A 24413-nucleotide genomic window follows, 5' to 3' on the forward strand; every position below is an offset into this window, starting at 1 on the left:
TAGGAAAACATCTTTTAAATCTAAAAATATAGTTTCTACATCTAGAATAGTCCAACTTATTCATATTGACCTTTTTGGACCCATTAGAACTATGAGTTTAGGAGGTAAACAATATGAATTTGTTATTGTTGATGACTATTCTACATTTACATGGGTTTTCTTTTTTGTTTTCAAAAGATGAAACTTTAGAAAAAAAATTACTTTCTGTAAAATGATTCAAAACTAAGTGAAATATTCAATTTCAAGTGTAAGAAGTGATCATGGAAAAGAATTTGAAAACCTTAGATTTAATAATTTTTGTAATGAACATGGTATTAGTCGCAATTTTTCGGCACCTAGAACCCCTCAACAAAATAGACTTGTTGAGAGAAAAAATAGGACCTTAGAAGAAATGGTTAGAACCATGTTATATAAAAATATTTTGCCAAGATATTTTTGGGTAGAAACCATAAGCAGTTCTTGCTATATTATAAATGAAGCTATGGTAAGACTTATTTTGAAGAAAACTCCTTATGAACTTTTTAAAGGAAAAAAGCCAAACATAAGCCACTTTTATTCTTTTGGTTGCAAATGCTTTGTTTCGAATAATGGAAAAAAAAATTTAGGAAAATTTGATGCCAAAAGTGATGAAGGTATTTTTCTTAGTTATTCCACAAATTCTAAAGCTTATAGAATATTTAACAAGAGAACCCTTGTTGTAGAAGAATCTATACATATTTTTTTTATGAATCTAACTCTCTTTCTAGAAAGGAATCTATTGATTTTGATGATGTAGAAATATATAAAGTTGAACAAAATCAAGCATCACACGCAGATTAAGGCGTAAGTGAGTTGCTTCAAGAACTTAAAATTGATGAACTCTAATAACCAACTTACGTTGAAAGAGAATCTAGACACCCAAGAGAGCTTTGATATGTTAAGGATGGACACGTCATTGGTGATCCATCTAAAAGGGTAATTACTAGATCTTCAATTAGAAATACTTGTAATTATGTTGCTTTCATTTCTTGCATAGAACCTAAAAACATTGATGATGCCTTAAATGATGAATTTTGGATAATGTCTATGCATGAAGAATTAATCAATTTGAAAGAAGAATTAAATCAATTTGAAAGAAATCAAGTATGAAATTTAGTTGATGGACCTAGTGATCATCCAACTATAGGAACTAAATGGGTCTTTAGAAATAAACTTGATGAAAATGGTAACAAATTTTGGAAACAAGGCTAGATTAGTTGCCAAAGGATATAGCTAAGAGGACGGTATAGACTATGATGAAACTTATGCACCGGTAGCTAGGTTAAAAGCCATTAGGATGATATTAGCTTTTGCATGTTTAAACAATTTCAAATTTTTTGAAATGGATGTCAAAAGTGCATTTTTAAATGGTTTCATAAATGAAGAAGTTTATGTTAAATAACCTCTCGATTTTGAAAATCCAAATTTTCCAAATCATGTTTCAAATTTTCCAATGCTTTATATGCTTTGAAGCAAGCTACTAGAGCTTGGTATGAAAAACTTTCCAAATTTTTAATTGAAAATGACTTTGTATTTAGTTTTTATGAACAAGTTCTAGGAGCTTGGTATGAAAGACTTTCCAAATTTTGTTTCCAAATTTCAGTAGTACAAATTTATGTTGATGATATTATATTTGGTGCTACTAATGAACTTTTTGTCAAGAATTTTCTAAGATTATGCAAGGTGAATTTGAGATGAGCATGATAGGTGAGCTCAACTTCTTTTTGAGGCTCCAAATCAAGCAAACTAAAAATAACATATTCATCAATCAAGCCAAATACATCAAGCAAATGCTCAAGAAGTTTAAAAAGGAGGGCTTGAAACTTTAATCAACACCAATGAGCATTATAACAAAGCTTGATAAAGATGAATGAGGTAAATGTGTTGACACTAAACTTTATAAGTCTATGATAGGGTCATTGCTTTATCTTACCGAAAGTATACCAGATATAATGTTTAATGCTTGTTTATGCTCTAGATTTCAATAATTTCCTAAGGAGTCACATTTACAAGCCATTAAGAGAATCTTTAGGTACCTTAAGGACACTCCAAACCTAGGACTTTAGTATCCTAAAGATTTATCATTTAGTTTGCATGCTTACTCTGATGCATATTTTGGAGAATGCAAGTTAGATAGAAAAAGCACTTCCGGAACATGTAAATTATTAGGAAACATGCTTGTTTCGTGGTTCTCTAAGAAACAAAATAGTGTAGCTTTGTCCACAACCGAAGCGGAATATGTTAATGTAGGTAGTTGTTGTGCTCAAATTCTTTGGATGAAACAACAATTACTTGACTATGGAATTGATATGGATCACATTCCTATAAGGTGTGATAAGACTAGTGCTATTTTGTTAACCAAAAATCCCGTCTAACACTCTAGAACAAAGCACATAAAAATAAGACACCATTTCATTAGAGATCATGTGCAAAGAGGTGACATAGTACTAGAGTTAGTAGATATTTTGCATCAACTAGTCGATATTTTTACGAAGCCTTTAGATAAGGAGAGATTTTGGATAATTAGGGGAGAGTTAGGACTAATGAACATGCCTTCATAAGCTTCTTGTATAATCTTCTTGACATTCTTAGACACTTGTTTTGTTTTATGCATGCTTTGTATACATTACTTGATTATACTTGTAAACTTGTAAATTCCTTGTTTGAAATATTGTTAATATGTTATATAATTAAATTAGACATTTTTTTTATCATAGATCAAAATTTGAGTATGTTAGTAAATATTTTTTCACCTTTTGATTGCACTCAAGCATATTTTTACTTGATTTTCCTATAAATATTTGTTTAAACATGGTATTATGTGATTTTACCTATGTTATCTATTTGTTTTTGTACATTTTCCTTATAAATTTTCATTTTCTGGTTAGTTGTTTCGGTAGTACATAGGATGTATCGGTAGAATTGTGCCAAAATGATATTTTTAGGTTTGTGTTCATGAGATATCGGTAGAAGTAAACATCTACCGAAACTTGTAGACTTCTACCGGTAGAAGAGGACAAGTATTGGTAGATGTGGGCATATATATATATGCCCCAGTAGCGTTTTTTTAAAAAGAAAACCTATTTTTTTAAAAGTCTCATCTTCTTCCTTAACCCTACCCTCCCTCATTTTCGGTCCCCACTTCTCCAACCCCACTTTCCACCATTTTTCTTCACTTCTTTACTTAATCTTGTCTCTTATGTGCCTCCCACTTCATTTTCAACAAGTTTTCTACCAAAAGTTCCCACATTTTCATCATTTCTCACATTTTAAAGATAAACCCTAATTTTTTTAATTTTTTAAAATTTTTATATATATTAGTTTTAGAAGAACATAGTTAGGGCATAGTCCTTTTAGGTATATTTTTATAGATATTGTATGCTATTATTTTTAGGTTTTTATTAAAATAAATTCATCACATGCATCAATTTTTTTTAAAAATTTTGCATCTGCTGCAATTGGGGATATCAATTGTTCATATTACTTTTTTTCTGCAAGTACACTTCTTAAACCGACCCCTTAAACCTTAGTCTACCCATCCTTAGATAACATGCCTCCCCATACATCCCGTAAGCGTCCCACACCTAAACGCGCTAGAGGTGAGTCCTCTTCCGCTCCCTTAGATCACCATTTGGTAATTGAATGTTTCGAGGACAATGATGCCCTCGAAAAATGTAACACCTATTTTGCAACCCATGCTATTCAAATCTCTGGTCCCGTTGATCTAAATTTTTTAGCAAATACCCTTCAATTCAAATACCTTGACCAACTTCGCGATTGGGGTTGGCTCGAATGTCTCCAACTTAGGGGCCCCTACTATGACAACCTTGTTCGAGCGTTTTACTCCAACGCCAAACTTAGACATGACCCGAACACCTAGTTCAATCCATTACTTCTTTCGTCATGGGCCAAGAGATTATTGTCTCTGTCGAAACCTTCTCTCTTAACTTTCTATCACCAATGAGGGTGATGAACATCATATCGGCTCATACAATACTTCCTTAACTAGGACCAATGATTATATAGACTACGACATGGACATTCATGATTGTATCATTCATCTTATTTTCACATAGATCGTTGCCCCAACCAATAAACATTTTGACTTTGGCCACACTGATTATTGGATGTGGCATTGCTTTAGAACCAACCATCCCCTCAATTTAGCCTCTATAATTTTTCTTAACCTTCTCGGGATTGTTAGGTTACCGATGTCTAGAAACAAAACCTTACGTTACGGTACTTTCCTTTCTCATATTTTTTGTACCCTTAGAATTAACGTAAGTGTAGACCCCGGTCATGCTATAAACTATTTTATCGATATCGATATCTCAGCGATCGCTACAATCTATTAAACTAGCGCATCAATAAGTTGGCCTCTCGGTTTCCCCCACCATCAGACGATTAGGACCTCACTTCTTGGTTGATTTTTATGTGCTTTTTGGTTGGATTATATCACTCTTTTGAGTTTCTTGGTTGTCTTTCTTTGGATATTTGGGATATTAATATTGGTTGTATATTTGGTTGCTTTGGGATTTTTTTTTTATCTTTATTGCATTTGGATGCTTTTGTTTAAAATGTACTGCCATTGTTTATTTTTCTTTTGTTTGTCTTTGGTTGCTTCATTTTTTTCTTAATGTCTTCAAATGTTTAAGTATTGTGCCCTTATTCCCCTAGTTTTTCAAGCAAACATTCTTTTTTATATTACAAAAAAGGGGAGAAAAATGCAAAATTTGCTTCACAAAAAATTCTTTCAACTTAATCTTAAAGCCAAATTCTTAAGTTGAAAATTTAAATGAAATGGCGTCTAAAATATTTTTTCAAAAGGAGCTTACTTTGAAAATAATGTTTAAGATAGGGGGAGTTAGCAAATTTTTAAAATGTTTTTTTTTATATCAAAAAGGGGGAGATTGTTAGCTCTACTTTTTCAAGTATTTTGATATAACAAAAAGAATATTAAAAGTCTCCTACTTAAATTTGCAAAAATTGTTTATAAGTCCTTAAAATTATTTTCAAAGTGTTGGACAAAATAAATTGTTAAAAAGCCTTGAATTAACTTATCTTTTAACGAGTTTTTGAAGTCTGAAAGACTTTTACCAATACATAGTTGGACAAGTATCAGTTGAACTCAAGATGAAAATGACCTTGAAAAGGCTACAGAATTCTACCGAATACAACCCAGACTTCTATCAGTAGAACGCACTCTAGTTAGCAAGGTACTTTTGGCCTAGGACTTCTATCGATACCCTGGTCAGATCTACCGATATCCTCAGAGTTCTACCGCTACCTTGAGGACTTTTACCGCAACAAGTCAAAATAGTAGCTAAGGTTCATCCTCTCCCACATTTCTACGGAAACTGTGGTGGCTTCTACCGATACGAGTTGAAACCACCAGAGTTCTACTGATACCTTGAGGACTTGTATTGAAACAAGTCAAGATAGTAGCCAAAGTTCAACATCCCCTGCACTTCTATCGATACTCTTATTGGTTGTACCAATACCAAATGAAACCCTCAGAGTTCTACCAATAAAAGGGAACTTATACCGATAAAATGAGCCCAACGATCATATTTTGGAAAGCCTTCTACCGATACAAGATTCCTTCTACTGGTACAATGAAGCTACATACTGCATTTAATGTTGGTTTTTATGGCTACAACGACTCTAATTTATTTCTAATGGCTGCAAACGTCCACAAGGTTGTTAGAGGTTTGGTGTATTTCGATCTCAACATCGAGGAAAAGAAATTAAGATAATAAACATGTAATCATAATTAATTACGAACTAAATGAATGGTTAATTAACATTGAAATATATTTTTTAATATAGATAATTGGTTATGTTGTATACATTCGAAATTCTATATTAATTAGTTGGTATTCACATGCGATGCAGAGTTAATTGTGTAGATTAAACTTATAATATTTTTATGATAGTAGTTTTTTAAAAAAATTAATGAATTTCTTCAAAAATTATTAATAAATTGAAAAGGTGATGTAATTACAAAATATTTTTAAAACATATAATTAATTTAGATTTCATTTTAAAAATATTTAATATTAAAATTATACAAAATTCATCATAATTTAAATATTAATATTACTATATTATAATTTAAATAATATTTTAATTATTTCTTACATGTTATTTATTTTTTATATATTATAAAATTAATTTGTTTTAATGCATAATTTGCTAATATTCAATTTTTTGTAATTTTCTATTTATATTTGCTCTACTTTAATCAAAGAATGTAACTAAATCTTATTATATTTGAAAATATAAATTTTAATTTGCTAAATATTATTAATGTCTTTTTAGAAAAAAACTATATTTTAAACTCAACAATTTAATATTCATTAATTTTAATATTATAACATTAATGTCTCATTTGGTTACTAGTGTAATAACATGAGGAAAATACTTATTTACTGCATATGTATTACAATAGTTAGATACAAAATAAAGAATAGTTAGTGCAATTTTAAACATGAAATTAGAAAAAATGAGTAAAAATTCTTGTAAAAATAAGACATATTCAAAATAAGCAAAAAAACTTTCCTTCTCTTTGCTAAAAATTAAGTTATAAGAATGGCTAAAACAATTAACGCAACATTAAAGGCTTGGAAAGAGATACAAATGATGTAGCATTCCAATTCATATAATTCTAAAATGAAAGAAACGCTGCGCTATAATCATTATATAACTAATTAACCGCCTACTATTAAATAAATACAAGAGATACTTTTGCACCATAATAGCTTAGTTGGGTATAAGTCAAAGATTAAAGATTTAGTTTTAATAGTTTAATAGCAGTAAAAGCAGATTTATAACAAACTTGTAGGGGTTGAGTAAAAGTATAAGGAGTTTTGCAACTGCACATGGATTGAAAGACAATAATGGTACTTTGTGTATTGCCCGACATTGATTGTGATATTCATTGTTCTCAAACACCCCAAGTGAAGTCTCCTCCACCCTTCAAACATCCCTGCTTAAAAATAGCTTTAAACATATGTAAGTGCGTCCAGTTTTTGTTCAACCAATGTCTCCATTTGCCTAATTATTTTTAAAAAGTGATATCTAACTCATTCAAAAACAAAAAGATGCATATGTTGAGGGAAAAAAAGAAAAGCAAATTTGAGATCTAGGATGTTTATGGTGAAAGTGGAGAGGTAGGAGGAGAAAATGAAAAAGAAGAACAAGATCCTTCCATACAAGAAGAACATGAAGAACAAGATCTAACTCATTTTAATATATGAACTTGTTGTTAATATTTTAATATATTAAATATTTGTAATTAGTATTTTAAATTTTTTTATTTTTAATTAATAATTTTAACACATTTGTAATTAAGCACAAAAAAAGGGGAAAGTACTATGTTATTGAAGGGGTGAAAAAGTAATTAAGCATTAAAAATGCTTTTGGGAGAGGAAAAACTAAAAATTTTAGTTTCTACTTTTTTAAAAAGTTAAAAATTTTAGCCAAAAGTAGTTTATTTAATACAACTTTTTTTTCAAAAATACTTTTAGAATCAAAAGTATTTTTTTAAGCACAGCAGAATAGACCATAAAGGGGAGGTACTACAATGCAATTCTTAGGTAAGGGAAAATGTTGATGTTCATAGTGACACATGCAAGTGTCTGAGGTTGAGCCACACCCAAATACATGAAGATCTTTGATCGATTCCTTGTTCTCGTGTCTTCAATCATTTAGGTGCAATATCTGACACTATATTTTTGCCCATTTTAGGGCTAAGTAAATGCTTTGCATATATGGCTCATAAATTGCCGTCTTTATGAACACGAACGTTTTGTTCTAAACAAGCCCCACCATTGTTCTCCTTGTCCTAGAGAATTATAGTTTGAATTTATCATGACATAAAATATTATTCAATTGTATAGCTTTTTACAATTTCTATATAATTATACAATTTTATAAAATATTATTCAATTATATAAATTATTGTAACATTTGTAATGTTTTGTGCATTATACCATTTATACAAAATTTTATATTTTGTGATGTTTTGTATTACACTAATTACAAAAAAAAATCCAATTAATTAAATTATTACAGTTTTTATAATGTTTTGTTAAGGTATCTAATTTTACGAAATTATTACAATTTTTACACAAATTATTATATTTTTTAATTACACAACTCTTAATAAAATTAAGGGATAATATAATTTTGACCCTGAACTTAGGAATTAGGTTCACTTTTGTTGTACTTTTTTTATTCACTTCGGTATTTGAACTTGACAAATAAATTCATTTTGGTCCTTAAACTTGAAAAATATAAGAGTTTGATAATGTGGCACTCTAAGATTGTGCCACATCATCACTTGAAAATTAAAAAATTTATATAAATTTTCCAGCAATGACGTGGTACAATATTCTAATAATCGGGTCAGTGGTTGAATTGGTCAAACCACTAGTTCCTGATCCAATTAGTTTGATCTATTCAATTTCTAGACCAACAATAATTAATAATTAATAATTAATTAAAAATTTGTAAGAATAAAAAAATTTATTATACTATTTCAAACTATTCAACTACTGATTTTTGTCCCAAATTTTTTAATATTTTTATCAGTTTTAAGTAGTTTCTAGTTCAATTGGTTCAACCCCTTTATTTGGACCATTTCACCGATCAATTCTCGACCCAATCGGTCAAACAGACCGGTCCAATCATGTTTCAAAAACATTGGTCACATCATCAACTCTTGACAAAATACAAATTCAAGAACCAAAATGGATCTAATTGTCAAATTTAGGTACCAAAGTGAACAAAGAAAACATATAGGTACCAAAGTGAACCTAATTGCCAAGTTCAAAGTCCAAAAATTATATTATAACTAAAACTATTTCTTAAAAAAAGAATATTACAACTTTTGTAATTTTATGTGCAACATTGAAGGTCATGAAAAGCTCATTTTAATACTTTTAATTTTACCCTCATCCCTGATTGATTCATGATGGCCCCTTTAGGTTTCTTTTTTTTTTTGTGCCAAAGATGGCCCCTTTAGTTTAGGCAAGCTAGTTTTACCTAGAACTTAAGTAGAGTCAACTCACCTAGTTGACTCATTCTAAAAGGATGACCTGCGTGTACTGAAATTAACTTCATTGTTTATTGATCTCCAAAAAAATTACATTGTACAAATCAACCTTCATCACCATGTCTGTATACAAGTTCCTCTGGATACGACAGTGTAGTATGAAAATAAAGAATCGGGAATACTACATTGAGCTTATTGTTACAATCAAATTGATTATACCACAAATAATATGGCCAGCCAAGAATGGGTGATTCGTAATAGTTTACCTGCTACACTTCTATATGATGCAACTCCCCTGAACTACGCTGCACAGCTTCCGAGTCACCCAAAAATTTGCCAGTTTTGGATGCACCTCGTTCCAAATACTCGAGAAAGTCCATCACCACAGGATCAGTCCAAGGAGCTCCCAATGGAGCCTCAGCACCCGCAACCCACCCTAAATGGCCACCTTTGGGTGTCACTATCAACATGCAATTTGGGTTTTCCTAAGCAAGCATGATCTTTCATTAGAAACAGCACTTTAAAACAAAGAGGATATGTAAATTGATCTTTACAAAATGGACTGTAAGAAATTTGAAAAGAATGACGATACAGAGCAACAATCAAGATAGAAATCATTCAGAAGGGGCTATACAATTTAACATTTTTCTGTATCCTGACACTCTTTATGGCAGAGCCACCAACATGATAGTTGAAGCCATAAAGTAGTCCCACCACCTACTATGCATAGCCTCTCTTATGCTTTATTCTAGGAGTTTTTGATAAGTCAAATTCGCCAAATCATTAGTTAAGAACAAACACACTGACTTCTAGTAATTATACAATGAAATAGACACGACAAAATTTTAATGGCAGAAACTTGAAATTCTTGTAGTGATGGATGATTCATTGCCAAAATAATATTTCGGATATTTCGGCTAGAAGTTTCAGGAACAAATGAGAGTTCCTTACTTCCCGAAATTAGAACAAAACTGTGATGATACTTCAGAACCTATGCATATAATATCCAACAGTAAAGAATATTAGACGAGAGAAATGGAACGACTAGATGAAAACCTTGATGAATAGCATGTGTTAAAATGGGGTGCGATGAGTTGATTTGGTATTTTGTTTAAAGGAAAACAATCTTCAGAATAATTAGTCTAGGAAGGCAAGCTTCATAAAAGAAGGTAGATGACAGCTGGTAGAAAAAAGGTTTGGAATGGATTTGGGGAGTCCTTCTGTCAACCACATTTGGTGAGAGCCACACATCATACAAAAAGGGAGGTTTGTATCTGTGTGCTCCAGTTGTATTCAAGGATTTACAATTATCCTTTTTGTTGTTCTTTTAAAAGCTCAATAAATTAGAGAGCTATAAACATACCTCGATATCTTCTCGAGGAATTGCCCTAGATGGTGCAATTGGATCATTTTCAGCCTGCAATAACACATTCAAACATAAGGGGAACGTAGTAATGGGAATTTCCTTCTGAAACATACCATCGGAACCCAAACAAAAATGTAACTCTAAACTAAAAGATAAGCTATGCAACAAGGAAACATTGAAGCTAGTCATGCACCTCCATGCTTAAAACAACTGTTACAGACATGATTCAGGTAACATGCACCAAAGACAATTAAGAGAGATGAAGAATCTAAATAATATACATTAGAGCCATAAAATTCAGCTCTAATGATTCAGTTGAGCTGCTTACATCCTCATACGTTCCTCAAACAGCAAGCTCCAGACATGAGAACATGAATGGATGAGTGAAGGCATCTAATCCTCAAAATTATGCAAGACTTAAAATTATACATTGTGATAAATCATTGTCAGGAAACCTATTAGGAATAAATTGAAAGAAACCACCCCAATCCCCAATGTTTGTATGTGTTGGAATCCCTATAATTAAGGATAGAAATCTTACCTTATTACTAGTAGTTCCCTTGTAAATAGAAACTAATCTCAGTTACTGATTCTTAGGAAATTAGGATTTGTTTCCTTTAAAATGATTATTCCTCTCTTTATAATCTGTAAACTAAAGCAGTAGAATAACAACAGAATTTTTTCCTCTGAGTTTTTTCATGGCATCAGGGCTTTAGGATTCATTCGATCCTATTTTTTCTCTAATTTTCCTTCCTAAAAATTCCTTCGGTTTAGTCCTCTAATGGGTGATATCAATGAAAATTTCTCTGAAACTGAGACATCACAAATAACTCAGAATATCAATCAGGGAATCTCTCAAGGTGAAATTAATTCCTCCCTTATAATCACCAATCATTGGCTAAATGGGAAGAACTTCTTGTAATGGTCTCAATCGGTTCTTATGGTGATTCGTGGTCGTGGCAAATTAGGGTACATCAATGGAGAAATTCCACGACCAACCATAGCTGATCCTACTTATGCCACTTGGGAACTCAACAATTCAATTGTAATGACTTCGCTAATCAATTCGATGGAAGGCCATATAAGCCGCACATATCTTTTTTTCAAAACTGCAAAAGACATGAGGGATGCAGTCAAAGAAAACTACTCAGATCTTGGAAACGCCTCCCAAGTATTTGAGATCAAGCTTAAGTTAAAGGATATCCGACAAGCAACACTCGAGGTAACTCACTACTACAACAATCTGAAAATTTCGTGGCAAGAACTGGATATGTATTATGAGGCAGATTGGGGTGAAGGCGTAGAACACAACAGGTTTATGACCCATCTCAACAATGAACGTCTTTATAAGTTTTTAGCAGGACTGAACCGTGAGTTAGAAGAGGTCCGTGGCCGAATTCTGGGCAAATCACCTCTTCCAACGATCGGTGAAGCATTTGCAGAAGTTAGAAGAGAGGAAAAGCGTCGTCTTGTCATGATGAGAGGTTCAAAGGAACCTAAACCTATGACCCCGATTTCTAACCATTCTACTGAATCCTCTGCACTCATCTCTAAAGGTCCATAGCCACAAAAACAACGTGCTGGAAATGATTCTGGATCAACAAGACCATGGTGTAGTCACTGCAATCGTGTTGGTCATACAAAAGAAAAATGCTTCAAACTCTATGGCTATCCTGAAAAAAAAAACAGAAGGATAATAAGACTGCCATGTTATCCTCCACTACTGCTGATGATGTTCTTGATATTCGCTTAACCAAAACACAACTTGAGACTCTCCATAAGATACTTGGTACTCCCACTACTCATGGATCTCTAGCCACTCAAGGTATTGCCCTCAACATTGCTTTTGAATCTAATAATCAATCTCCTTGGATACTCGATTCGGGCGCCTCCGATCACATGACAGGTGACTCCACGTTGTTTCACACCTACGCTCCTTGTCATAACAAATCCCGAATCCGCATAGCTGACGGTTCTTACTCACCTGTGGCTGGAATAGGAGAAGTACAAATGATAGAGAGTTTTTCTCTCGATAAAGTCCTACATGTCCCAAACTTGTCCTGTAATTTACTTTCAATTAGTAAACTTACTAAAGATGAAAAAGTTCTTGCTGAATTTTCTGCAATTGGTTGTGTGATATAGGAACAGAAATCGGGGAGGATGATTGGCATGCTAAAGTTGATGATGGACTATATATTTGGAATAAAAACAGTACACAAGGGGGATTGGCTCTATCCACTTCAAAAGAGGACACTATTATGTTATGGCACCGTAGGTTAGGACATCCAAACTTTGTGTATTTGAAAAAACATCTTCCGCTGTTATTTCGAAATAAAAGTATTAATTCCTTGAAGTGTGAAATTTGTCAATTATCTAAACATACCCGTGTGCCATACCCATTAAAACCACATATTCAGTCCCAACCTTTTTCGCTAATCCATAGTGACTTATGGGAAGCCAGCCGAGTGAAAAATATTACAGGGGCTAGATGGTTTATAACATTCATTGATGATCATACTAGGGTCTGTTGGGTCTATCTACTCAAAGAAAAATTTGAAACACCCAAAGTATTCCAAAATTTTCACTCAATGGTTTGAACCCAATTTAACTCTACCATACATACCCTCCGTACTGACAATGGGAGAGAATACTTCAACTCTGTCTTAAGTCCATACCTTTTTGACCAAGGCATTATACACCAAAGCTCTTGTCCTGACACTCAACAAAACGGGATCTCTGAGAGAAAAAATCGTCATCTCCTTGATGTGGCTCGAGCCATAATGTTCACTATGAATGTTCCAAAATACTTGTGGGGAGAAGCTGTCCTCACTGCCTGTTATCTCATAAACCGAATGCCATCAAAGATTCTCAATTTCCAAACACCTCTATATACTCTTTTAAGGGCCTTCCCTCTATTTCATGTTCCTAATCTTCCAGCCAAAATATTCGGTTGTAAAGCTTTTGTCCATAACCATCAAACAAATCAATCCAAACTTGATCCTCGAGCCCACACCTGCATCTTCATTGGATATTCCCCTACACAAAAAGGCTATAAGTGTTACTCACCAACATTGCGCCGAATGTTTGTCTCTCGGGATGTTACCTTCTTTGAAAATGAACCATACTTTGCAGCATCTCATCTTCAGGGGGAGATTTTTAATGAAGATGAGACCCTTAATACTCTCCTCATTATACCTCCTGATCCTACTACTACTATTACAAACAAACCTATCCCAGATTTAATTGTTGTTTCCCCTGTGCAGCAAGAATTTAACACCGTCCTTCCCAATAACAATACCTCCACCGAAGTACAACAACCACCTGATCAAGGAAAACACCAAATACAAGTTTACTCCCGACGGAATCGTCCTCCTAAAACTGATACAGCAGTGCCAATTACATCTCCAACCGAGGACTGTTCTGAAACAGAAGTCCCACCTCCGTCACCGTCCATCTATCTTCCAATTGCAGTTCGAAAGGGTACAAGGAGCTGCACTCAACATCCTATTTCTCGGTTTGTATCCTATGGAAATTTATCTAAGTCTTACAAAGCTTTTGTGACTAATGTTGATTCTGTAAAAACTCTAAAAAATATAGAAGAGGCTCTTGAATCAGCTGAGTGGAGACAAGCCGTGATGGAAGAAATGAAGGCCCTCAAAAACAATGAAACATGGGAAGTCTCGAATCTACCTAAAGGGAAAAAAACCGTAGGGTGCAAATGAATTTTCACTATGAAATTTAAACCCGATGGCCGTATTGACCGATACAAAGCTCGACTTGTGGCTAAGGGATTCACCCAAACTTATGGTCTCGACTACAACGAGACATTTGCACCGGTTGCCAAGCTAAACACCGTTCGGGTCCTGCTATCTCTTGCAGCCAACCTTGATTGGCACTTGACTCAATTGGATGTAAAAAATGTTTTTCTCAACGGGAAATTAAATAAGGAGGTGTACATGGATTTCCCACCCGGGTTTGAAAAAAACAAGGACCAAGTGTGTAAGTTGAAGAAGTCCTTGTATGGGCTGAAACAATCTCCACGAGCGTGGTTTAGCCGATTTGCAAAAGCTATGACTAGCAGAAATTACATTCAAGGACAGGTAGACCACACCATGTTCTACAAGCACTCGGAAGAGGGTAAATGCTGCATCCTTATCGTTTATGTCGACGATATAATATTAACAGGAAATGACTCGAGCGAAATTTTGAGATTGAAAGAATTTCTTGGTACAGAGTTTGAACTTAAAGACTTAGGGAGTCTTAAATATTTTCTTGGTATGGAGGTAGCAAAGTCGAAAAAAGATATCTTCATTTCCCAAAGGAAATATGTTCTTGATCTCTTGTCGGAAGTTGGTTTGATGGGCGACAAACCGGTAAAACTCCTATGGATTTTAACCTTTAATTGGGAACTAATGAGGATGGAGAAGAAATCGACAGGGGGAGATATCAACGTCTAGTAAGAGGGCTCATCTACCTATCTCACACCCGTCCAAACATAGCCTTGATGTGAGTGTTATTAGTCAATATAAGCATGCCCGAGGGAGAAGCACTGGAAGCGCATATAGAATACTAAGATATCTAAAAGGAACTCTGGTAAAGATCAGTACTTCAAGAAGATCAGCAACCGAAGCGTGGAAGTCTACTTGATGCGATCAGGCAGATTTCATTAATGATAGGCGCTCTACAAGCGGCTATTGTAGTTCTTTGGGGTAATCTCGTGACGTGGAGGAGCAAAAAATCTGTTGTAGCACGCAGCGGTCTGAAAAGCAGTATCGAGCACTATCTCATGGTATATGCGAAGGAGTTTGGATACAAAACTTATGAGAGAACTAAAAGTGCCTTATACCGGACCTATGAAGATGTCTTTGTGACAACCAGTCATTGTCGACATAGCATATAATCCATGCACCATGATCGAACCAAACATGTGGAAATAGATCGTCACTTTATAAAAGAAAAATACACTCGGAGAAGTATGCATCACCTACCTACCTCCTAGACAACAAGTTGCGAGACATGTTAACTAAAAGTTTGAGCGAAACATGTTTGAAGAACTTATTGGCAAGTGGGTTTGATTAACATCTACACTCCGACTTGAGAGGAGTGTTGAAATCCTATAATTAAGGATAGAAATCATTGGAATCCCTATAATTAAGGATAGAAATCTTACCTTATTACTAGTAGTTCCCTTGTAAATAGAAACTAATCTCAGTTACTGATTCTTAGGAAATTAGGATTTGTTTCCTTTAAAATGATTATTCCTCTTTATAATCTGTAAACTAAAGCAGTAGAATAACAACAAAATTTTTTCCTCTGAGCCTTTTCAGTATGGAATCCACTAGCAGACTTCAATTGATTGCTATAAAAGAATAATCTACATTAGCAAAAAAGTGAGATGGACTAACAATAACAAGAAGTAAACACTAGGCGAACAATTTGTCAGTGCCAAGACTCAAAAGAGTAATATATTACATATGCTAGTAGCTAAGGAACTCAGGAAACTTGTTTCCAGAATCACACAAATATATCACCTGGATGCAGAGCAATGGTCTTTTAACATGTTTTATCGAGTCACAACTGCTTGAATTAGAGTAATAGTCATCCACCGACTTGAAACCAAATGAAACTGAAAGGTGAGAAAGAAAGATTTATAAGAAAATAAGGTTTTGTTATAGACACTAAAGCCCTTCCATCCACCCCCACACCTCTTTTCAAAATGGCAATTACAGTAAGAGCATACCCCGTGTTAATCCTTCATCAAAGTCCCTGACAGATTTTGCATTGGCAGCTAAGGGGATATTAAATTCACCCCCCATATCTTCAAATAGGAGAGCATGCCTAAGCACAAGAGATTTTAGTGGAACTCTGGAAACTGGGATATGAAGTTGATAAAAATAGTCAAATATGAGTATCATATAGGGAATTACTTCTTGAATATTTTACAGAGGGCTCTAGCAAGAGCTTTGTCATAAACATTGTTAAAGCCCTTGTGGAAATCCTCATCAGCAATGACCAAATTGAAAGGATTGCACAATGACACCGCACCAGAAAGGGGGCAAGCATGAGATTCCTGCAAGTGGAATGCAATCAAGGACAGACGAAATGATAACATTGTTGTGATAAATGGAGAAATAGGAAGCAGAATAGACCCGAGAATTTATCGAACATAAAAAAGCACAAAAATTCCTCCTACAAATCAGTGAACTTAGAACAGGTCAGCAGCAAAATCATATTAAACATTAGCTATCAAGGAAATTACTAGCACCAACGTCTCTAAATACCACATATTGGGCTAAATTAAAAGTTATCAGTCCCCATAATCTTTACTCCAGTTTAAAAGTTGGAATTTCCCATTGATTCCCCACTCAAAGTTATAATGAAGTGCTCAATCAAGAATTACCAAGTCCTCTTCCCTTCTTGTCGTCAAAGAACAACACGAAGTTTCTCACAAAAAATAAACTAACATTCCTACCAATGACATCAAAAGTAACCAAATAGAGCAAAAGATTTCATTACAAAGAAACTGAAAAAAGGAAACATATAAAATGGACAGTTATGTTGCTATCTTACTTTACCAAGATATCGAACAAGAATGTTTGCACCCAAAGACCAACCAACAGCATATAGATTAGCTTCTGGGTATCTAGCACCAACATGTTTCACTACTTCATACGTATCTCCAAGAAACGAAGCTGAATAGAACTGCATATATATTAGTGTCGTTCAAATAAACAAATCAACAGACATTTTCTTAAAACAATTAAAGGAAGGAACCCCAATCTCCCAAATTTTTTTTTGGTGAAAATAAAAAAAGCTTGAAATCAAGCAGCAAAAAAAAGTGAAAAAGGAGTATATCATTGTTACCTGTGGAGTTGTAACTGGACTTTCTCCACAACCTCGGCTATTGAAAACCACAACGCGCCACCCTTTACCGTTTGCTTTAGTTAACATATGTCTTACGTATGAATCCTGGCTTCCTCCAGTCAAACCCGGCTGCCCAAAAAATTAAAATGGCAAAAGTAAAAATTGAAGCTTCTTGGATAAGATGATTTATTGATAGTAGCAATATTTTTTAAAATGTTATTGTATCTGATGTTACGAGTAAAATGAGGACGGGAGAATCAGGAGGAAGTCGGCGGTGGTCGCCGGAGATCCAATCGAGGGCAACGGAGCCACCGTCTTTGACTCGGAGGCACTCCCGTCGTAATCTGACTTGGGGAATAGAGCGGAAGAAGGAGGCGAAGATGGTCTCGACGTGACGGTTCCAGGCGATGAGGGGGAAAGGGTTGTAGGGTAGGCGGAGGTTGGTGTGGAGAGATGGGAGGAAGCGATCACGTGCTCCGCCTACGACCTCCAACGATGGGTGGTGATCGGCCACTGTCATTTCGGTGACGTGGCAGCCGGCGAGTGGAGGACGGATGTGGCGGGAATGGAAGATAGAAAATGTGGAGCCCAAAGAGAGTTTGGCCATTGGCTTTTTAAGAGACTGGATGTTAAGTAAAAGAAGATTCCACTCAAGGTACCAGAAGCGGAATCGGGTGCTTATAACTAGTGAAAGGGTTAAATTACATTTTAATCACTAAATTTTAATTTATTACGAAATGGTCACTAATATTATTAATTTTAATTTAAGGCATGACAAAAGTGTCACATAGCAAAAATATTTCCATTAGGGGCTTTTGGCTGACTAAATCTTACATTATAATACTATATTTGAAATGAAATAATAGTTTGTAATCTCATATTCTAATACAGATGTTGAGATGTCATAATCTCATTACGGCCCTTTCTTATTTTATTTAAGATTTGAATCAAATTTAAAATTTAAGACAAAATGACTCTTTACTTTTACTAAATATAATCTTTTTCGCACATAAAAAATAATTATAATTAAAAACTAAAATCTCTTTTTCTTTTCTTACTCTTTTAATATAACAACTTGATAATTCAAATATAATTGAATTTTAAAAATAGTAAATACATCATAAATAAATAAAATTAAAACTAGTACTTATTTTTTTGCAACGTACTGCAAATTTTTAAATCAATCATTCTTAGCTCAAATTAGGGATGAGTATTTTATTAAATTGAGTCGAATCAAATGAAAAAATTTTAAGTTAGTTGAATTGACAAGTCTTATTTTTGAATTTTTTTCAAATCGAGTCTAATAAAATGGAATTGAGTTGAATTGAATCTAGCAAAACTGTTTGACTTAAATTAAAAATTAAACATGTCAAATTAAAATTATATTACAATATAACGATATCATGTTAAAATGCATAAATTGAAACCATATATATTTGAAAACTCTTTCAAAGTAAAATAAAAGAAAAAATAAGATGGTTTAGTAAGTCTTTAGTATGATAATTGGTAATTTGGTCCTCAAAATTATTATTGTAGAAATTTTTTAAAATTTTAAAACTTTTATATATTCTTTAGAATTATTATTTTTTATTTTTATAATTTCTTAAAAATAATAAAATTTTGGAATATTTATAAATATTTTAAATTTTTGAAAATTATTTTGATTTTTTGTAACTTTTATTGAGAAAGACTAATTTGTTCATTTTCAAATTTGGTAGTGACCAAAAGGATATTTACTATAATTGAATTATTTAAATTATTTGAATTGTAAAATTTAACTCGATTGGAACTCGAAAAACTAAATCATCTATTCGAGTTTACTTAAAAAATTGAATAATTTGAATAACTAAATTCGGTTAACTTAAATTTTAAATGTTTTTTAAAATTTTTTAAGTGGAATCAAATTTTGGGAAATCTTTACTCAAATATTATAATTGCTTAGTTCAAAATTTTCAATCATATCTAACATATTATACAAAACAATTGAACTAATAAATTACACGTTCCATGATTGAAGGCTTTTAGGATAATTTCTGCTATTACTTGTATTCAACATATTCTAAGGGTCATGTGTATTAGCTTATTATATTTAATTTCAATTTATTTTAGTCTCTAATTTTTGTTTAGTTTTATTAAATAGAGGAGTGTTTATTAATTGGTCCATAAATTTGTTAATAATAAAAGATGTTATGTCAAGCAAAGACACTAACTACTTCTCCTAATTTTAATATGATAAAATTAATGCGTAAAAATGAATTTATTAAATTATTATAATTTTATAAAAGAATTTGAGACTAAAATGTTAAATTTGTAAAAGACAATTTTATAACAAAGATAATATAATAAAATTTATATTTCATCAACTAAACACTTCAATTTTACATCCTTATTAAATGAAATAAATAAAGTAATTTTACATTCCACCCATAAGCTAGCTAACATTCGCATAATCTTATTACGAAAATGTACATACAAATTTCAAGTTGAAAATTGACTTGAAAATTGGAGGCAAATTTATTTTTAAACTTTGAAAGAGTTACAATCTCTCAAAGTTTCTTGAATACAAAAAAATTCTTTGATTCTTTTCTCTGGTAGGCTTGTCCATGGGTCGGGTCACTCAACCCGTCTGAAAAGTAGAAGAGTTTAGGTAAAAATATAAGCTTAAAAAATAGGCTTGGGTAAAAAAAAGCCAGTTAAAGCTTTTTTGGCTCGAGCCCGACTCAGTCTGCCTCGAATTTACAAAATTAAAAAAAATTGTTGCTTCTTTTACTGTTTTGATGCTATTTTCTTAATGTTTTCTCACTATTTTGCTACCATTTATTATTATTTTACTTGTTAAGTTACACCTATCTTAGTATTAAGTATACATATTTTTTAAAATTTATTTTCAAGTTGTTGGGAAACATCTATTTTAATATTTTTAGTAATTTTGATGTATTATATTTTAAAAAATTATATAAAAAATTAATAATGGGGTTGGGCCGAGTTTTAGCATTTTTATTTGGGCCAGGCTTGAGAAAAATTTTAGGCCCAATTTTCGGGATAGGTCAGGCTCGAACCTAGCAAACTGGCCTAAGATTTTGGTTGGCCCTGGCCCGACTCATGGACACCTTTATTCTCTAGTCATTAACACTTGATCTTCAAACAAATTTGAATCTCCTTTCTTCAATTGAACTGGATTGAAGGACGACTTTCTTAAAAAACGGTTTTTGGCTTTCTCTCCTCAATTGAGCTGGATCAAAAGATAGCTTTTCTTCAAAACTGATGTACCATTCTTCATAATTTTTCTCAAGTTCTTCAGTTTCTTCAAAGAATTTTGCAGAATTTCTAGACTTAAACTTATGAATATGTAGAATAACTTGGTGATAACAACCCCTTTTTCACTTGAATAAAAGAGAATTCTTGTAAAATTTAACTCCTTCATTTGAGTGTTGTTTTATAGGAACTAAAAACTCTTTTATTTAAAATTTATCTATTATTAGTTTAATCAATTTAGAGATAAAATAATCATAAATATTATCACTTTAGGGATACTATAATTTTTATTATTTATCTCTTAATTAATTTAAATTAGTTAGATAAAAAAAGTATGCCACATATATGATCTCATCATTTTCACCTATGGTAATTCTAACTTTACCTACGATGATTTCGACTTGACATGTGATGTTCTATATTTGATTCGAAAATTTCTTCATCTACAAATATCTCCATAAGACTTGATCATGTAGACGAATTTTGAATTATAGTTGATGCGGAATCCCGGATCTAGACACAAGAGAAACACAAATTAGAAATAAAACGAGAATAAATAAAATTAGTTAAATAATAATAATAAAATAAAAAAAGGATAGATTTGCCCTATGGAACCCTTGGTTAACTTGTAACCAAAAACGCCAATGATTGAACGGTTCCCTACGAAACCCCTAGAAGAAGCACCTCTAGAAACACCAATGAACGGGAAAGAAATTTGAATATTTGTAACTCCGAAATACCCTCGAAAGTAACAAACTCCAAACTAAATAGCAAGAGAAGAATCACTCTACTCTCAAAAATTTGCCTCACACAAATTTGGAAGAAAACAAATACTCTCTTTCTATTCCACCACCCTCAATGTGTAGAAAGCAAGCCTATTTATAGGCAAAATACAAGAGTAATTGAACCCTAATAAAACTCTTTAAAATTATCTAAGAAAATAAATAAATAATAACCTAACCAATAAAATTACTTAAAACTCATAAGTGATGTGTCCCAACCAATGAGAATTAAGTAAATAATAATAAGATACATAAAAGATTAATCCACCAATTTATGGGCTTTCACTATTCCAAGATTGGTCCAGTGAATTGCATTCCCGTATTTGTCAACGTCACGAACATGATGAATTAAATTTGTAGCAACAAAGTCTTGGACAAAAGCATTCATTTTTTATTTTTAATTGTTGTGCCTTGCTTCGAGTGATTGGACCACTAGGAAAAACAACCCCTTGAGTGTCACCTCCTTGGCTCGTATCATTCTCCCCCTCTTCAAGAAGATTCGTCCTCGAATCTGAACCTACATCAAATTCAAAAGGAGAAAGATCAGAAACATTGAAAGTAGCACTAACACCATACTCACCAGGAAGATCAATGCGATAAGCATTGTCATTTATTTTCTCGAGTACTTGGAATGGTTCATCTCCTCGTGCATCAAGTTTATTCTTTCTCTTAGAAGGAAATCGTTCCTTCCTCATATGCACTCATACCCAATCTCCAGGTTCAAACAAGACTTGCTTTCACCTTTTATTAGTTCAATGTGCATTGGACTCATTCTTTTTCTCAATGGCTTTACGAGCCTTCTCATGGATCTCTTTCACTAAATCAGCTTTCCTTTCACCATCTAAATTAGCAATCTCATTCAAAGGTAAAGGAAGCAAATCTAAAACAGTAAGTGGATTAAAGCCATATACAATCTCAAAAGGAGTAAAACCTGTGGAAGAATGAACAGAACGATTATAAGCAAACTCAACATATGGTATCCATTCTTCCCAAGATTTAACATTCTTACCTATTATGGCTCTAAGCAAAGATCCCAAAACTCGATTTACCACCTCGGTTTGACCATCAATTTGAGGGTGGCATGTAGTAGAGTAAAGTAGTTTAGTACCTAACTTACCCCATAACACCTTCCAAAAGTGACTAAGAAATTTTGCATCTCTATCGGAAACGATAGTCCTTAGGATTCCATGTAATCTCACAACTTCACGGAAAAATAGATCGGCAACATGGGTTGCATCATCAGTCTTATGGTATGGAATGAAATGAGCCATTTTAGAAAATCGATCCACAACCACAAAGATGCTATCTCGTCCACGCTTTGTCCTTGGTAAACCTATTACAAAATCCATTTAAATGTCAGTCCAAGGTGAACTAGGAACAGGAAGAGGAGTATATAGACCATGAGGCATCACAGTGGATTTAGCTTGTTTACAAATAATGCAAGTAGAGCAAATTTTCTCAACAAGTTTTCGCGTGTTAGGCCAATAAAAATGCTCATGTAAAACATCATAAGTCTTAGTGACTCCAAAATGACCCATAAGACCACCACTATGAGCCTCTCGAACCAACAATTCTCGCATTGAACACTTTGGTAAGCATAGTCTATTATTTCGAAAAAGATAGCCATCATGCTTATAAAATTTGTGAAATGCACCATGTTCACATGCGTCATAAATGCTTGCAAAATCGAATCGATGGCATATAAATCTTTGAGATACTCAAAACCTAATAACTTAGTATGCAAAGTACTAAGTAAAGTGTACCTCCTTGATAGAGCATCAGCCACAATATTATCTTTACCTTTCTTATACCTTATAACATAAGAAAAAGATTTAATGAATTCAACCCACCTCGCATGTCGCTTGTTCAACTTACCTTGTCCCTTTAAGTGCTTAAGTGATTCATGGTCAGTGTGAATCACAAACTCCTTTGGTAAAAGGTAATGTTGCCAAACTTCTAATGCCCTTACCAAGGCATACAACTTTTTATCATAGGTCGAATAGTTCAAATGTGCTCCACCAAGTTTCTCACTAAAGTAGGCTAGTGGTTTACTATCTTGCATGAGGACGACACCTATACCTACACCAGAAGCATCACATTCAATCTCAAAGGTCTTTTCAAAATTAGGTAAAACAAGAATAGGAGCATTACACAATTTATCTTTAAGTTCATTAAATGCTAATTATTGCTTATCTGTCCAATGAAAAGATACATCATTTTTAATAAGTGCAGTCAAAGGCGAAGCAATTGTGGAAAAGTTACGAACAACCTGCGGTAGAAACCGGCTAACCCAAGGAAAGACCTTACCTCAGAAACAGTTTTAGGGATAGGCCATTCTTTAATTGCCTGTACCTTCTCCTCATCCACATGGATTCCTGTAGAACTTATCACAAAACCCAAAAAAACAAACTTATCCATACAAAAGGTGCATTTTTCAAGATTAGCAAAGAGTCGTTCATGCCTTAACACATCCAATACTAATTTAACATGCCCAACATGATCATTCAAAGTTTTGCTATAAATCAGTATGTCATCAAAATACACAAAGACAAATTTTCTTAAAAAAGGTCTAAGTATGTGGTTCATTAATCTCATGAATGTGCTAGGAGCATTAGTTAAGCCAAATGGCATGACTAACCACTCATACAGGCCATACTTAGTCTTAAAAGCAGTTTTCCATTCATCATCTTGTTTCATTCTTATTTGATGGTAACCACTTTTTAAGTCAATTTTAAAGAAAATGCATGCACCATTAAGCTCATCCAACATATCATCTAATCGAGGAATTGGATGTCGATACTCTACCGTAATCTTGTTGACAGCACGACAATCAACACACATTCTCCAAGAACTATCTTTTTTTGGGACGAGAAGTACAGGGACCGCACAAGGGCTTAGACTCTCACAAATCAACCCTTTCTCTAAGAGATCTTCAACTTGCCTTTGCAACTCCTTAGTTTCTTCAGGATTGCTTTGATAGACTGGTTTATTCGGAATACTCGAACCAGGCATAAAGTCAATTTGATGTTCAATCCCTCGTAAAGGAGGTAATCCCTTAGGCATTTCAGAA

General features: G+C 33.2%; 1 protein-coding gene across 1 annotated transcript; it reads right to left on the bottom strand.

Moving 5' to 3' along the window:
* Positions 1 to 9126: 9126 nt before the first annotated feature.
* On the bottom strand, positions 9127 to 17966 carry LOC105788192 (embryogenesis-associated protein EMB8). The gene is made up of 8 exons (XM_012614960.2): positions 17542 to 17966; positions 17307 to 17435; positions 17013 to 17144; positions 16370 to 16512; positions 16183 to 16280; positions 15974 to 16068; positions 10440 to 10493; positions 9127 to 9561 (listed from the first exon to the last, which is right to left on the bottom strand). Exons 1-8 carry the CDS (start codon positions 17911 to 17913, stop codon positions 9346 to 9348), a joined length of 1239 nt encoding a protein of 412 aa, XP_012470414.1. The 5' UTR covers positions 17914 to 17966; the 3' UTR covers positions 9127 to 9345.
* Between the last annotated feature and the right edge of the window lie 6447 nt (positions 17967 to 24413).

The sequence above is a fragment of the Gossypium raimondii genome, chromosome 2 (genome assembly GCF_025698545.1).
Source record: "Gossypium raimondii isolate GPD5lz chromosome 2, ASM2569854v1, whole genome shotgun sequence".
NCBI classification, from domain to species: domain Eukaryota; kingdom Viridiplantae; phylum Streptophyta; class Magnoliopsida; order Malvales; family Malvaceae; genus Gossypium; species Gossypium raimondii.